The sequence below is a fragment of the Taudactylus pleione genome, unplaced genomic scaffold, assembly GCF_031769625.1.
Source record: "Taudactylus pleione unplaced genomic scaffold, aTauple2 ptg000495l, whole genome shotgun sequence".
In the NCBI taxonomy this organism is placed as follows: domain Eukaryota; kingdom Metazoa; phylum Chordata; class Amphibia; order Anura; family Myobatrachidae; genus Taudactylus; species Taudactylus pleione.
Genome location: NW_028284897.1, coordinates 655,893 through 671,090, shown reverse-complemented (window position 1 = coordinate 671,090; position 15,198 = coordinate 655,893). Strand labels below are relative to the sequence as shown.

The window sequence follows — 15,198 nt, the reverse complement described above, 5'->3', positions numbered from 1 at the left end:
AACGCATGGTGAACGCTGCTGGAAGCGCTGGACGGAAGCATCGTGGTCTGGGTCCCCCCGCATACCTCTCCTCCGCTGTGGTCAGGTCTGTGTATGCAGCGTTGTGTCCTACCAGGCCCTGTGTCTGCGTAGTTGAGTGATCAGCACTGTTAGTGCAGGAATTGATTTTCTTTGCATTGTATGTGACTGTGCTAGCGCTGCTGCCTGTAACTTTTCTCTAAACTGTCAGCTTTATTACTGTCCCTGTTCTTTCTGCTAAGCCCTTGCGGTGCGGTGCTGCAGGGTGGTCTCTCGCCTATTTAAGTTATAATTGGTGAGAGAGGTCACATACGTGGTGCCATCATGTCCGAAAGTGATTTTCCCCTCCGGCTACAGTGTACTACGTGTAAAGTACCGTTAGCGGAGGGGGAGGGTAGCGCGGAGGGCCTTTGCCGGCAGTGTTTGACCATGGCGCGGCCTCTTACGGTTACAGCACCGGTACAGGAGCCGCCCTGGGCTTGTTTCGCTCAGGCGCTTACAGCCTTAGTGGGCCAGTTAGCTCCGCAGCCCGCGTTTACACCGATGGGTTTATCCCAGCAGTCAGTGGTGTCGTCACCCATGCAGGGTTTCCCACGACAATTGGTGGTGCCCCACAGTCTCCCTATTTCCCCGCTCCCGGTTTCTCAGGAGCCAGCGTGGGTTAACTCCCTGACGAGTTCTGTACAGCACTTGTCGGATGTGTTGCAAGGGGAGTCTGTGATGCGGCCGCATAAACGGCCGGTGGCGTCTCTGTCGGCTCCTTATGAGGATGACGAGGGGACGTCTGATGATGGGGAGATTCTGGATCCTTACGATCAGGAACCTCTCCATACTAAGGACGCTGATGCTAAGTCCAAAGTATATATTCCTGGACTTATTCGGGCGGTCCGCACAGCCTTGGTGATTGAGGACGAAGTTCCCCCTGCGGCTAAATCTAAGTATGCCTTTTTCAAGGATGTGAAGGGCGATGCCACAGTCTTTCCTCTTTCGGGTCAGTTGGTGGACCATTTAGAGGAGGCGTGGAAACAGCCTGGCAAAAGATACCAGCTGCAGAGACGTCTGGCGGTGGCTTATCCATTCGCGGATAATTATTTTGCAAAGTGGGAATCCCCTCCACAGGTGGATTCTCACGTGACCCGTCTTGTCCGTAGTGCCACATTGCCGATGCCATCCATGTCCTCCCTTAAGGATGCTACGGACCGCAAGGTGGAAATCTACCTGAAGTCCGCTTATTCCCTTGCGGGGGGGCAGCACGGCCGGCTATGGCCATTTGCTGGGTTGCCAGAGTGATGGAGCGCTGGGCGGATTCATTAGAGGCTTCTTTTGATTCCGACTGTCCGGCCGAACAGGCGGAGTTGATTGGCAATCTCCGTGATTCGGCCACCTACATCAAGGAGGCAGCCCTAGACATTAGTACTCTGGTGTCTAGGATTTCTTCAGCAGCGGTAGCTGCTCGTCGCACCTTGTGGCTGCGATCCTGGAAGGCGGACGCAGATTCCAAAAAGGGTCTGGAGGCGTTGCCGTTTACCGGAGAAGTTCTCTTCGGTCCGGATCTGGATAAGATTGTGGCCGCACTGGCGGCAGCCAAATCGGCTTGTCTCCCGTCGGCCGCTGCTCCTTCTGGTTCTGAACCATCGTCCTTTCGGTCATCTAGGGCCCAACCCACAGTCGTTTCCTCGACAGGCTAGTCCTAAGAAATCGGCCAAGCCCCGGAAGCAGGCATGGAGTACCAGACGTCCGGCCCCCAAGCCAGATGACAAGCCTGCGGCCTGACGGTCCGGGCCTCCCTTTGGGGGATTCCAGGGTGGGAGGCCGCCTGCTACAGTTCGCCCAGTGTTGGTCGACCACTACGACAGACACTTGGGTTCTGGAGGTGGTTTCCCACGGATACGCCCTCTCCTTCCGGCACAGACCCCCGGCTCGATTCTTCACCACGGGTCTACCATCAGACCGGAACAAGGCTACGGAGCTGCGGAAGGTATTGCACACTATGCTCCAGGCTGGAGTTATAGTGCCTGTTCCATTCTCCCAGAGGGGCCAGGGTTTCTATTCAAATCTATTTATGGTACAGAAACCCAATGGGTCATATCGTCCGATTCTCAACCTCAAAGCACTCAACAAGTCTTTGCGGGTCCCAAAGCTTCGGATGGAGACCCTACGGTCCATCATTCTGGCGCTGGAACCTGGGGACTAGATGGTGTCATTGGACATACAGGACGCTTACCTGCATGTCCCTATTCTTTTGCGCCATCAACAGTTCCTCAGGTTTGCAATCCGCAGCGACCACTTCCGGTTTCGGGCGTTACCTTTTGGCCTGGCGACAGCACCACGTGTTTACACCAAGGTGATGGCGGTCATGGCGGCTTCTCTGCGTCTGCAGGGAGTCCGCATGTTGCCGTACTTGGACGACCTGTTATTGGTGGCAGGATCTCCAGAGCTCCTGTTACGCCACTTGGACCTGACCATTGCACTGCTGCAACGGCACGGCTGGCTAATCAACTGGCAGAAGTCCACTCTAATCCCGTCTCGGAGGATTCTGCATCTTGGAGCCTTATTGGACTCGGGACAGCAAAGAATCTTCGTGACGGAGGACAAGATCTCTGCTTTACAGTCAAGGGTGCGCAGTTGTCTGCACAGCCGCCGGGTGTCCTTACACTCGGCGATGAGGTTACTGGGCTCCATGGTGTCGGTGTTCGACATGGTGGAATACGCCCAGTTTCACTCCAGACCTCTGCAGCACCTGATCCTGTCCAAGTGGAATGGGCTGCCTCAGTCTCTGAAGTCCCAGACGATTGTGCTCACCCCGGAGGTTCGCCTGTCCCTTGTGTGGTGGTTACAGACGACCCACCTCAACAAGGGACGTCCGTTCTGGGTTCCAAATTGGGTCCTGTTGACAACGGACGCCAGTCTTCGGGGCTGGGGAGCAGTTTCGGGTCTACACTTGTTCCAGGGCAGGTGGACGCCGACAGAAGCGGAGCTTCCAATAAATATCTTGGAACTCCGTGCGGTCTTCAATGCTCTCCAGCAGGCACAGTGGTTTCTCCAGGGTCACCCGGTGCAGGTCCAGTCGGACAACGCTACCACCGTGGCCTACATAAACAGGCAAGGAGGAACTCGCAGTTGGGCGGCTCTCGTAGAGGTCTCTCGGATCCTGGTTTGGCCGGAGCGCAATCTTCCGGCCACATCAGCGGTCTTCATCCCGGGAGTGCTAAATTGGGAGGCGGACTTTCTAAGTCGCCAGGACGTTCATCCGGGGGAATGGTCCCTGCACCCGAACGTTTTTCAACTACTGGTGGACAGGTGGGGTCTTCCAGAAATCGACCTCATGGTGTACGGGTCTCGCACAAGAGACGAAGGGGCGTCTCTGGTGGATGCTCTGTCCATCCGGTGGACGTTCCGGTTCGCATACCTGTTCCCTCCGGTCTCCCTTCTTCCACGGGTAATCCGGAAATTCAAACAGGAAGGAGGGATGCTCCTGCTGATAGCTCCCGCGTGGCCCAGACGGCACTGGTTCTCAGACCTTCAGGGTCTGTCCGTGGACAGTCCTCTGCGGTTGCCGCTACGACCGGACCTTCTGTCTCAGGGTCCTTGTCTTCACCCGGACCTGACTCGGCTGTCTTTGACGGCGTGGCTGTTGAGACGGCCATGCTGAGGTCCCGGGGGTTTTCCAGCTCTGTGGTGCGTACCATGTTACGAGCTCGGAAACCGTCTTCCGCGAAGATATACCATCGCGTGTGGCATACGTTCTTCCAGTGGTGTCGACCGAGAGGTTATGCACCGCGGGAGTTTCGTCTGTCTCGGATTCTCTCCTTCCTGCAAGCGGGACTAGATCATGGGCTTCGCCTTGCTTCTTTGAAGGTACAGGTTTCGGCCCTATCTGTCTGGTTTCACCGTAGGATTGCTACAATCCCGGATGTGCGCACCTTTATGCAAGGTGTTCTCCGCATTCAGCCGTCCTTTCTTCCACCCGTGGCGCCTTGGGATTTGGCTGTGGTCCTGAGGGCTCTCCAAGGACCACCGTTTGAACCACTGGGCTCAGTGGATCTTAAATGGCTAACAGCTAAGACTGTTTTCCTTCTGGCCATTGCTTCGGCCAGACGTGTTTCTGAGTTAGGGGCTCTTTCTTGTAGACCCCCTTTCTTGGTTTTTCATGGGAACAGGGCAGTGCTCCGCACTCGGCCCGAGTTTCTTCCCAAAGTTGTTTCCCAGTTTCATGTTAACGAGGAAATCGTTGTTCCGGCCTTTAACTCACCGGGTCTTTCCGTGGGTGAGGCCTCTTTGGATGTTGTGCGGGCCTTAAGGACTTATGTTGACCACACTTCTTCGTTTAGGAAGTCGGACGCTTTGTTTGTCCTCTATGGCTTCCGTAAAAAGGGTTGGCCTGCTTCAAAGCAAACTTTGGCAGCCTGGATCCGTATGGCTATTTCTGAAGCTTATCTTCATGAAGGCCTACCGGTCCCTCCTTCTCTGAAGGCTCATTCCACTAGGTCTGTGGGTCCTTCGTGGGCAGCTCGACGTGGTGCCTCGGCAGTTCAGATCTGCAAGGCTGCTACGTGGTCCTCTGTCCATACCTTCGTGAGGTATTACAGGTTTGACACCTTCGCCTCTCAGGATGCTTCCTTCGGGCGGCGGATTCTCCTTTCAGCACAGGAGCGTCCTCACCCTTAAAGGATACTGCTTGGGGAAATCCCCAAGGTATCCTGTGGATACCCTATGGACCCTGAAGTAGAAAATATGAGATATGGTAAGAACTTACCCTTGTTATCTCTATTTCTACGAAGTCCATAGGGTTCCACAGGACTCCCGCCCTGTCGCACCTGTGCTGCAGATGGGCTATGCTCTGGTCACCGGTTTTCCGTCTCCCTCTGGTGAGAATGTGATTCTTGTATGTGTCCAGATCTTTTTTCTCTCTCTTCCTTCTCCTCCTCCAGCCTATGGCTTGATAACTAACTGAGGTGCCTTGGCTCGGGGGCGGGGTATAGGAGGGGGACCCTAGTGCATCCTGGGAGGCTGAAAAGCTTAACTCTATGGTGCCCAGCGACTGACGTCACACCTATACCCAAGGTATCCTGTGGAACACTATGGACTTTGTAGAAATAGAGATAACAAGGGTAAGTTCTTACCATATCTCATATTATTTGCTCCCATACATTACCAGATTATCCTTCCCACCAGACAGATTGAATAGACATATTTATAGGTATGTACGCAGCCTTACGAAGGCACCTGTGCTCCCACAAGGAGATATGGAAAACATGTACTGTTAGGGATCCCTAGGGACCAGAGATGGGAAACACTGTTCTAGATCTTCAGTGTGTATGTGATTACCCTCTACCCTATGCTACATGCCCATAGCCTGCAGGATTGTCACACATGTAACGTACATCCTGGTAGGCTAACTATGTATTCCAGCATGACAGGGAATTCTGGGACTTATGGTTCCACTACAACTGCAGAGTCACATACTGTACCAGACAGCTGACACTCAGTACTTATTGCAGATACAAGAGCAGAGAAAACAAGTCACTCAGATATTGGGAGACAGAGGCATAGGGAAAGTATGTGATATCAGTGTGACCTGTGTATAGTGATCAGTGTGTATCAGGTGCGTGCTATCAGTGTGACCTGTGTATAGTGATCAGTGTGTATCAGGTGCGTGCTATCAGTGTGACCTGTGTATAGTGATCAGTGTGTATCAGGTGTGTGCTATCAGTGTGACCTGTGTATAGTGATAATCAATGTGTATCAGGTGTGTGATATCAGTGTAACCTGTGTATAGTGATCAGTGTGTATCAGGTGTGATATCAGTGTGACCTGTGTATAGTGATCAGTGTGTATCAGGTGTGTGATATGGCTTGTGGAAGAGGAGTGCTTAAGAGTTACTTGAATATGATACATATACTTATATATTTATTATATTATATTTATTCCTAGACAAGTAAAGGACCAGAAAATCTTTACTAGAAGTCACGTGAGGGTGAGACGTGTCCTGTATAACTCACTGATCACTGAGGATGGACACGGACAGGAGTCACATGACTGAGAGGATTCTAAATCTCACCCTGGAGATCATCTACCTGCTGACTGGGGAGGTGAGAGTTTCTGGGAGTGTCATAGTGACATCACTTATATCTATAGTAACAATACAGGGATATGACTGGGGAGGTGAGAGGGTCTAGGAGTGTCATAGTGACATCACTTATATCTATAGTAACAATACAGGGACATTACTGGGGAGGTGAGGGGATCTGGGAGTGTCATAGTGACATCACTTATATCTATAGTAATAATACAGGGACATGACTGGGGAGGTGACGGGATCTGGCAGTGTCACTATGACATCACATATCTATAGTAATAATACAGGGACATGACTGGGGAGGTTAGGGGATCTGGGAGTGTCACAGTGACATAACTTATATCTATAGTAATAATACAGGGACATGACTGGGGAGTTGAGGGGATCTGGGAGTATCACAGTGACATCACATCTATATAATACAGGGACATGACTGGTGTGGTATCTGGTAGTGTCACCATTTATATCTATAGTAATAATAATACAGGGACATGACTGGGGAGGTGAGAGGATCTGGGAGTATATGCAGTGATATTTGGTATTTTCCCCAAAACACAGGGTTACACAGTAGTAAAGAAGACATTTGGTGAGTGTGAGACACCTAGCAGCCATCCCTATGTGTCAGGAGGACTGAGCAGGACCCAGAGCCTCATCACGGTGCCTCCACCTCACTCACTGATACATGAGAGACACAAGATCCTGAACCTCACAAACAAGATCATTCTACTGCTGAAAGGAGAGGTGACTGCTGGGAATGGGACATTATACAGTAACACCAGGGGATGTGTCTGGGTGATGACTGTATCATTGTGTGTGTCAGGTTCCTATAAGGTGTCAGGATGTCACTGTCTATGTCTCCATGCAGGAGGAGGAGTATATAGAGGAACACAGGGGTCTGTACAAGGACGTGATGATGGAGAATCACTGGCCCCTCACATCACTGGGTAAGAGGAGACTGTCATTTATTGTACAGGGGAGAGCAGGTATGGGGGGCCCCCTATATACACACATCGTCTGATAATCACATGTGTACAATGTACTCTGTCACTGTGTATCTCTTACAGATGGACCCAGTAACAGAAATACCCCAGAGAGGTGTTCCCGTCCTCTTGATTCACAGGATTGTACAGAGGAGAATCACAGGATCCCACAGGAGCATCAGGTAGATGGGATTTAGGATCTCACCAATACACTATAGTGACTCTCATTATATGATCTGTACAGAAGCTGTGTGTATTATTTTCTGTGATTTTTCTACTTAATGTGAATTAATTAAAGCAGACATTTTTAAACTTATTTGCTTTTAATTTTGGGGGGTTTCTTAGGGTGAAGGTCTGGCTGATAATAAGGCAGAAGATATAGAGGGAGAAGAAGAGACGTATGTGACTGATATGAAGGCAGAAGATATAGAGAGAGAAGAAGAGACGTATGTGACTGATAATAAGCCAGAAGATGGAGAGAGAGAAGAAGAGACGTATGTGAGGGGTGATCAGCAGTGTAAGGAGGAGGAAATCCCTACAGATATCAGCACAGGTGAATAATAAACACTTATTAAAGAAAAGAGTTATATATTCTCCTTTCTCAGTCACTACAACACGTTCTTATTATACACCCTCCTCTGTCAGTACAGAATAATGAGGAAAATGTATCTGCTCAGTGGGGGAGTCAGGAGCCATAAGCCTCTAATATACTTCTACTCTATCCCCTCATGCCACTGTGTGTTACCGGCATAGAGATCTGACCAGTCTCCTCCCCACACTCTCTATTGTATCTCATACATCAGGAGCATCAGCCCCTATTATACTCCTGCTCTCCCCCTCACATCATGTCACTGTGTGTTACCATCCCAGAGATCTAACCAGTTTCCTCCCCACACTCTCTGGTGTATCTCATACATCAGGAGCCATCAGCCCCTATTATACTCCTGCTCTCCCCCTCACATCATGTCACTGTGTTACCAGCCCAGAGATCTGACCAGTCTCCTCCCCACACTCTCTGGTGTATCTCATACATCAGGAGCCATCAGCCCCTATTATACTCCTGTTCTCCCCCCTCACATCATGTCACTGTTACCAGCCCAGAGATCTGACCAGTCTCCTCCCCACACTCTTTGGTGTATCACATACATCAGGAGCCATCAGCCCCTATTATACTCCTGCTCTCCCCCTCACATCGTGTCACTGTGTGTTACCAGCCCAGAGATCTGACCAGTCTCCTCCCTACACTCTCTGGTGTATCATACATCAGGAGCCATCAGCCCCTATTATACTCCTGCTTTCCTCATCACAGCATGTCACTGTGTGTTACCTGCCCAGAGATCTGACCAGTCTCCTCCCCACACTCTCTGGTGTATCTCATACAGCAGGAGCCATCAGCCCCTATTATACTCCTGCTCTCCCCCTCACATCATGTCACTGTGTGTTACCAGCCCAGAGATCTGACCAGTCTCCTCCCTACACTCTCTGGTGTATCTCATACATCAGGAGCCATCAGCCCTATTGTACTACTGCTCTCCCCCTCACATCATGTCACTGTGTGTTACTAGCCCAGAGATCTGACCAGTCTCCTCCCTACACTCTCTGGTGTATCTCATACATCAGGAGCCATCAGCTTCTAATATACTCCTGCTCTCCCCCTCACATCATGTCACTGTGTGTTACCAGGCTAGAGATCTGTCCAGTCTCCTCCCCACACTCTCTGGTGTATCTCATACATCAGGAGCCATCAGCCCCTATTATACACCTGCTCTCCCCCTCACATCATGTCACTGTGTGTTACCAGCCCAGAGATCTGACCAGTCTCCTCCCTACACTCTCTGGTGTATCTCATACATCAGGAGCCATCAGCTTCTAATATACTCCTGCTCTCCCCCTCACATCATGTCACTGTGTGTTACCAGGCCAGAGATCTGACCAGTCTCCTCCCCACACTCTCTGGTGTATCTCATACATCAGGAGCCATCAGCCCCTATTATACTCCTGCTCCCCCCCTCACATCATGTCACTGTGTGTTACCAGCCCAGAGATCTGATCAGTCTCCTCCCCACACTCTCTGGTGTATCTCATACATCAGGAGCCATCAGCCCCTATTATACTCCTGCTCGCCTCCTCACATCATGTCACTGTGTGTTACCAGCCCAGAGATCTGACCAGTCTCCTCCCCACACTCTCTGGTGTATCTCATACATCAGGAGCCATCAGCCCCTATTATACACCTGCTCTCCCCCTCACATCATATCACTGTGTGTTACCAGCTCAGAGATCTGAGCAGTCTCCTTCCCACACTCTCTGGTGTATCTCATACATCAGGAGCCATCAGCCCCTATTATACTCCTGCTCTCCCCCTCACATCATGTCACTGTGTGTTACCAGCCCAGAGATCTGACCAGTCTCCTCCCCACACTCTCTGGTGTATCTCATACATCAGGAGCCAGCAGCCCCTATTATACTCCTGCTCTCCTCCTCACATCATGTCACTGTGTGTTACCAGCCCAGATCTCTGACCAGACTCCTCCTCACACTCTCTGGTGTATCTCATACATCAGGAGCCATCAGCCCCTATTATACTCCTGCTCTCCTCCTCACATCATGTCACTGTGTGTTACCAGGCCAGAGATCTGACCAGTCTCCTCCCTGCACTATAAAACCTTATACTTACACATCACAACAAACTCCATGTATACACACACAAAACTATAAGCACACACTTATTATTGCACATTGCTTCCACCAATGCTTGTCTACAATGAATGACTCAGCCTATAATAGTAGTGTGACTGTGACAGTGGGACTGTGGCACCTGCGTGTGACCAGAGGGACATATAGTGGCTGTTGCACTGTTTCCATTTGCTACCTTTGTGTCCACCTGGAGACCTGTGAGTCGTGTAACCGGTGGCCAGGACATGCTGCTAGTGTACAGAGCTACTGTGCTTCCACGTCTCCAGTGTGTGTGAGAGAAGTGACTGGATGCCCAGTGTCACTGGCTTATCTGGTTTCCTCTCCCATGATAGTAGCTGGGGAATGTTACTCACCACATGTCACCATGGCTGGGTCTATGCCATCTGCTTGGTAATCCTGTAGTGTTTTATTTTATCTGTGCAGCAGGAGCCATATCTGCTGTATGTACAGTTATTGTAATAAAGTAGCTGTAGAATTGTTTGCAAATTCAAATTATACATCATGGACTAATATTATTATTATTAATCATTATTTATATGGAGTCCGCTTTGCATTACGCTGTATATAAACAGAACACATTGTAAGCCTAACAAGGGAATAGTGCAGAAAACTTACAGTACAAAACATTGTAGCACATGGGACACCAGCTATAACAACACTGCAGCTTATACAGTCACAGTAGCCACAGAAGCAGCACGGGCTGAGCCCAATGGTTCTGTGCTGCTTTTAGTATTGGGGAGGAGGCGTTAGTATAGGTCAGGGACGAGGGCCCTGTTCATTAGAGCTTACAGTCTGTAGGTGGAGGGGCTGGCAGACAGGGGTGGCACTTAGAGGATACATAGTGAGGAAGGAGCATACAGAGGTGGGTGAAGATGAGAGCAGGAAAGCTTTAGTAAAGAAGTAGATCTACAGAGTTTGTGAAGCTTAGGAGAGTCAGTAGGTGAGAGTACCAGGGGTGGGGAGCAGCACAGGTAAAGTCCTGGAGGCAGGAGTGGGAGGATGTAATTAGTTGGGAGGAGAGGCACCAGTTCTTGGCAGAACAAAGTGGGCGGTGGTAGTCTGGAGGGAAATGGAGAAGTAGGGGGGAGATGATTGGTTGAGGGCATTTTAGGTGAGTTTGAATTGGGTTCTCACATGGGTAGGGAACAAGTGTTGGGCCTGTAGGGGAGACTGAAGCTGTTATTTTGGAGATGATGAGCCAGGACAGATTGGAGGGGAGAGAGGTGGGAGTTGGGGAGGCCACATAGGTGTAAGTTGCAGTAGAAGAGTCTAAAGATGTACAGTGAGTGGATGAGGGCCTTAGGTGCCTCTAGGGTGAGAGAGGGGCTGATCCTGGAGATATTTTAAAGATAGAACTGACAAGACTGTAAAAGGAACTTAATGCGGGCATTAAAGGATATCTCCAAGACTTCAGACTTGTGGGATAGAAGAGATGGAAAGGTTGTCGATGGATAGTAAAATTGAGGGAGGTGAGGGGACTCCACATGGTAGGAAGACGATCAGCTCATTCTAAGACATGTTAAGTATAAGAAAGCGCTGAAACATCCATGAACATTTGCTCCTCAATGTAAACATTTATGTCTATTCTCATTTGTTTCCTGTAGATGAACACACAAGCAGGAATATCTCAGAGGGAGATCTCATCGTGTCGCCAGATTTTAAAATAGAAGATGAGAACATCACACAAGATTTTCCAGGAGAAACTCCCATTACCCTAAATATACATCCAACACTTCACAGTACGGATATATCATCTGATCCCTCTAATCATGAAGAACATTCTCCTGATAATTCAGATCTTGTTATACACAGTACAGCTCATAAAGGTGATACGCTATTATCTTGTTCTGAATCTTGTAAAAGTTCTATACGTCACTCAGTTTTTGTTAGACATCAAAAAATTCACTCAGGTGAGAAACCATTTCCATGTCCTGAGTGTGGGAAATGTTTTGCACAGAAATCAGAACTTGTTAGACATCAGAGACATCACACAGGTGAGAAACCATTTCCATGTTCTGAGTGTGGTAAATGTTTTACACAGAAATCACATCTTGTTACACATCAGAGACGTCACACAGGTGAGAAACCATTTCCATGCTCTGAGTGTGGGAAATGTTTTACACTGAAATCAGATCTTGTTACGCATCAGAGACGTCACACAGGTGAGAAACCATTTCCATGTTCTGAGTGTGGGAAATGTTTTGCACAGAAATCAGATCTTGTTACGCATCAGAGACGTCACACAGGTGAGAAACCATTTCCATGCTCTGAGTGTGGGAAATGTTTTACACTGAAATCAGATCTTGTTACACATCAGAGACGTCACACAGGTGAGAAACCATTTCCATGTCCTGAGTGTGGGAAATGTTTTGCACAGAAATCAGATCTTGTTACGCATCAGAGACGTCACACAGGTGAGAAACCATTTCCATGCTCTGAGTGTGGGAAATGTTTTACACTGAAATCAGATCTTGTTACACATCAGAGACGTCACACAGGTGAGAAACCATTTCCATGTTCTGAGTGTGGGAAATGTTTTACACAGAAATCAAATCTTGTTACACATCAGAGAAGTCACACAGGCGAGAAACCATTTCCATGCTCTGAGTGTGGGAAACGTTTTATACAGAAATCAGCTCTTGTTACACATCGGAAAAGTCACACAGGTAAGAAACCATTTCCATGTTCTGAGTGTGGGAAATGTTTTACACAGAAATCGCATATTGTTACACATCAGAGATGTCACACATGAGAAATTCAATTTCAGTCAGCTAATATACATGAAACGGGTATCAATAATAATTATTGAAAAAGCTGTGTATATTATAATGTAAATAATAAAAGCCAGCATGAATACATTTACAGCGTGTATACTCCATTGTGTATGGACTTCACTGAGTTATTGAGGTCTTTACGTAAGGCTGCTACCTTTTGTTGCACTTTCTCCCTCTACTCCTGTTATTTCCCTGGGTGACTTTAATAATGTAATGGATCCTTCCATAGACCATTGGAGAAAGTTAATTATTTCTTTACCCCCTTCCCAGTGCCCTTTATCTAAATGAATTGCATACACCAAGAAAAAATTGATTGGGATGCGCTGACACAAAAGCGGCTGGTACAGGGATAGTCACACCCTGAAATCAATCACAGTAAAACACAAAAGAACCAGCGCTAAAAAAGATGGACGGTGATCTTTAAATAATGAAAATTTCATTTATTATAAAAAAACAAGAGTAAAACAGTAAATGCCACACATGATAATGGTTGAATGAATGATCAGCACTCTCAATGTGGGATTCCAATGAAAGATATGAACACAGTGTTAAAATATATCTCTGATCCTGTATATTGAGCAGATGGTATAGGACCTAGGACTCCTTCCACTATATCCAAGGTTTTGAGATTTCAAGCAGCCCATATGAATAGTCAGTACAATTGGTTTTAACACAGTCTTTAGCATCCAAAGAGCAAATTGAATAAGCTGTTAATAATCCACCTGTATTTTTTTCTGCATGCCGTATTCTCATTGGTTAGACAGAAATGACACCCATAGACCACACATTTCTAAATTTCTGGACTCCATCATATAGTGTATATCCCCGCCAATAAGGTGACGTGTTCCGGATAATTACCCCTGGGTATACACTATATGATGGAGCCCAGGAATTTAGAAATATGTGGTCTATGGGTGTCATTTCTGTCTAACCAATGAGAATATGGCATGCGATCATGTGACACTAGGTTATCACATGATTGCATTGCCGTTAATTGTACAATATAGATTCTGATCAAGATACATTTTCCCTACACCATTTACGGGTAAGTGGGATTGCCTAATCTTAGCTTTGTTTAAGCCTTTTTTTATTAAATGTGTTTGATGGAATTTTTTCTTTTCATTTATTAATTTTATTGCTACTACATGTGTTATTAATTAACTAATTACTCCTGGGTATTTAACTACCCCAACAATATGAACCAATGCACATACTCCTGAGGAAGCTAGGTGCCTCTTGCCTAGTGAAACGCATTGAGGTGATTGCTCTGGGAATCCTGCTAACATTGGACTTTACTTTGGACCCCCACAACCTTTCCAGGACTGAGTGCAGCGCCAGAACAAAATGCAGGTGGATTATTAACAGCTTATTCAATTTGCACTTTGGATGCTAAAGACTGTTGAAACCAATTGTACCGACTATTCATATGGCTGCTTGAAATCTCAAAACCTTGGATATAGTGGAAGGAGTCCTAGGTCCTATACCATCTGCTCAATATACAGGATCAGAGATATATTTTAACACTGTGTTCATATCTTTCATTGGAATCCCGCATTGAGAGTGCTGATTGCTGTATTGGGCTGGTTGGATGTCTGGTGTGTCCGCTATCCCTCTACCTTTTCCTGTCAGTCCTCTTTGTCACGTATTGAAATGGTTTTTATTTCACCTATTTTGGTTCCCAGAGTTTCTGTAGTTGATTATTTGTCGAGGGGTGTCTCCGACCACTCTCCTCTGTGCATTAGTATTGGTTCCTCCCTTTCGGACGGTGCCTGCTTTTGGAAACTTAACCCATTCTGGCTAGACCTAGTGGGTGCCGGCTCTGAATGTGAAGCTGCTTGGGTTTTCTATCGTGTGGATAATGCCTCATGTACTGATGTTTCTCTCCTTTGGGATTCCTTTAAGGCAGTTCTAAGGGGCACCTTTATTAAGCGTATTGATAACATTAAATTATTTCATGGGGAGACTTCCGGTGGGCGGGGCATCAAGTATGGCCGCGTTTTAACTTGGCTCCCTGTGAAGGACAGTGAATCCTGAAACATCAGGGCACGAAACACAGAATTGAGCCTAGCTGTGTTCACTATGATATCCCTCTTCACCTGAGGAATCCAGGGATACCTATATTGTCAGGGAGCCTAAAGTATTTTCCCCGGAATCCAGCCATTAATTCAATGGCCTACATGAACGCCGGGAGCCTGCTTGGCGCGAACACACCCTGACAACCAGAAGGGTTTCCCTTGTGGGACTTCAACGCTTGGGAAGTCTCTTACCTGCTGTCCGCTAATTTGCTGCAGACTCGGCATTGCTGGAACTAAACAGGGCTAACGGGGTCCTCTTGGAGCCGACAGGACCTTCAGCGCGGACAAGCGCTGCCTGCTCCCGGTGGGCATTCTGTGACATACCGCCCCTGGCCTGCGGGAGAGACACCACCTATTGCTGATTCGGCGGCTGCCTACTGCTGTGTACGCCCGCTGTGGACCTGCTGACTCCAGGTGGGGGTGGTGCTGCCATCCACTGACTGAGGCTGCGGACGCTGGAGACGTCTTCTCCCGGTTGCCCTTACCTGATGTGCCAGCCGTAGATGTGGAGGAGCGGCTCCTTATCTGCAAATTGACCAATCTTCTGTGCCAACTGCCTTGTTCAGGGAGCTGTG

The 15,198-nt window shown here is 48.2% G+C and overlaps 2 protein-coding genes across 2 annotated transcripts in view; one reads left to right on the top strand and one right to left on the bottom strand.

The window, feature by feature from the left end:
* LOC148502490 (uncharacterized) overlaps positions 1-15,198 on the top strand; it is a 222,115-nt gene that overhangs the window by 60,343 nt on the left and 146,574 nt on the right. The window contains exon 8 of the mRNA XM_088449763.1: positions 11,682-12,506. Within this exon, the coding sequence (XP_088305889.1) occupies positions 11,682-12,506 (825 nt within the window). The remainder of the gene's footprint in view (positions 1-11,681; positions 12,507-15,198) is intronic.
* The window catches only part of LOC148502492 (uncharacterized), a 244,045-nt gene that overhangs the window by 111,358 nt on the left and 117,489 nt on the right, over positions 1-15,198 (bottom strand). The window lies entirely within an intron of this gene.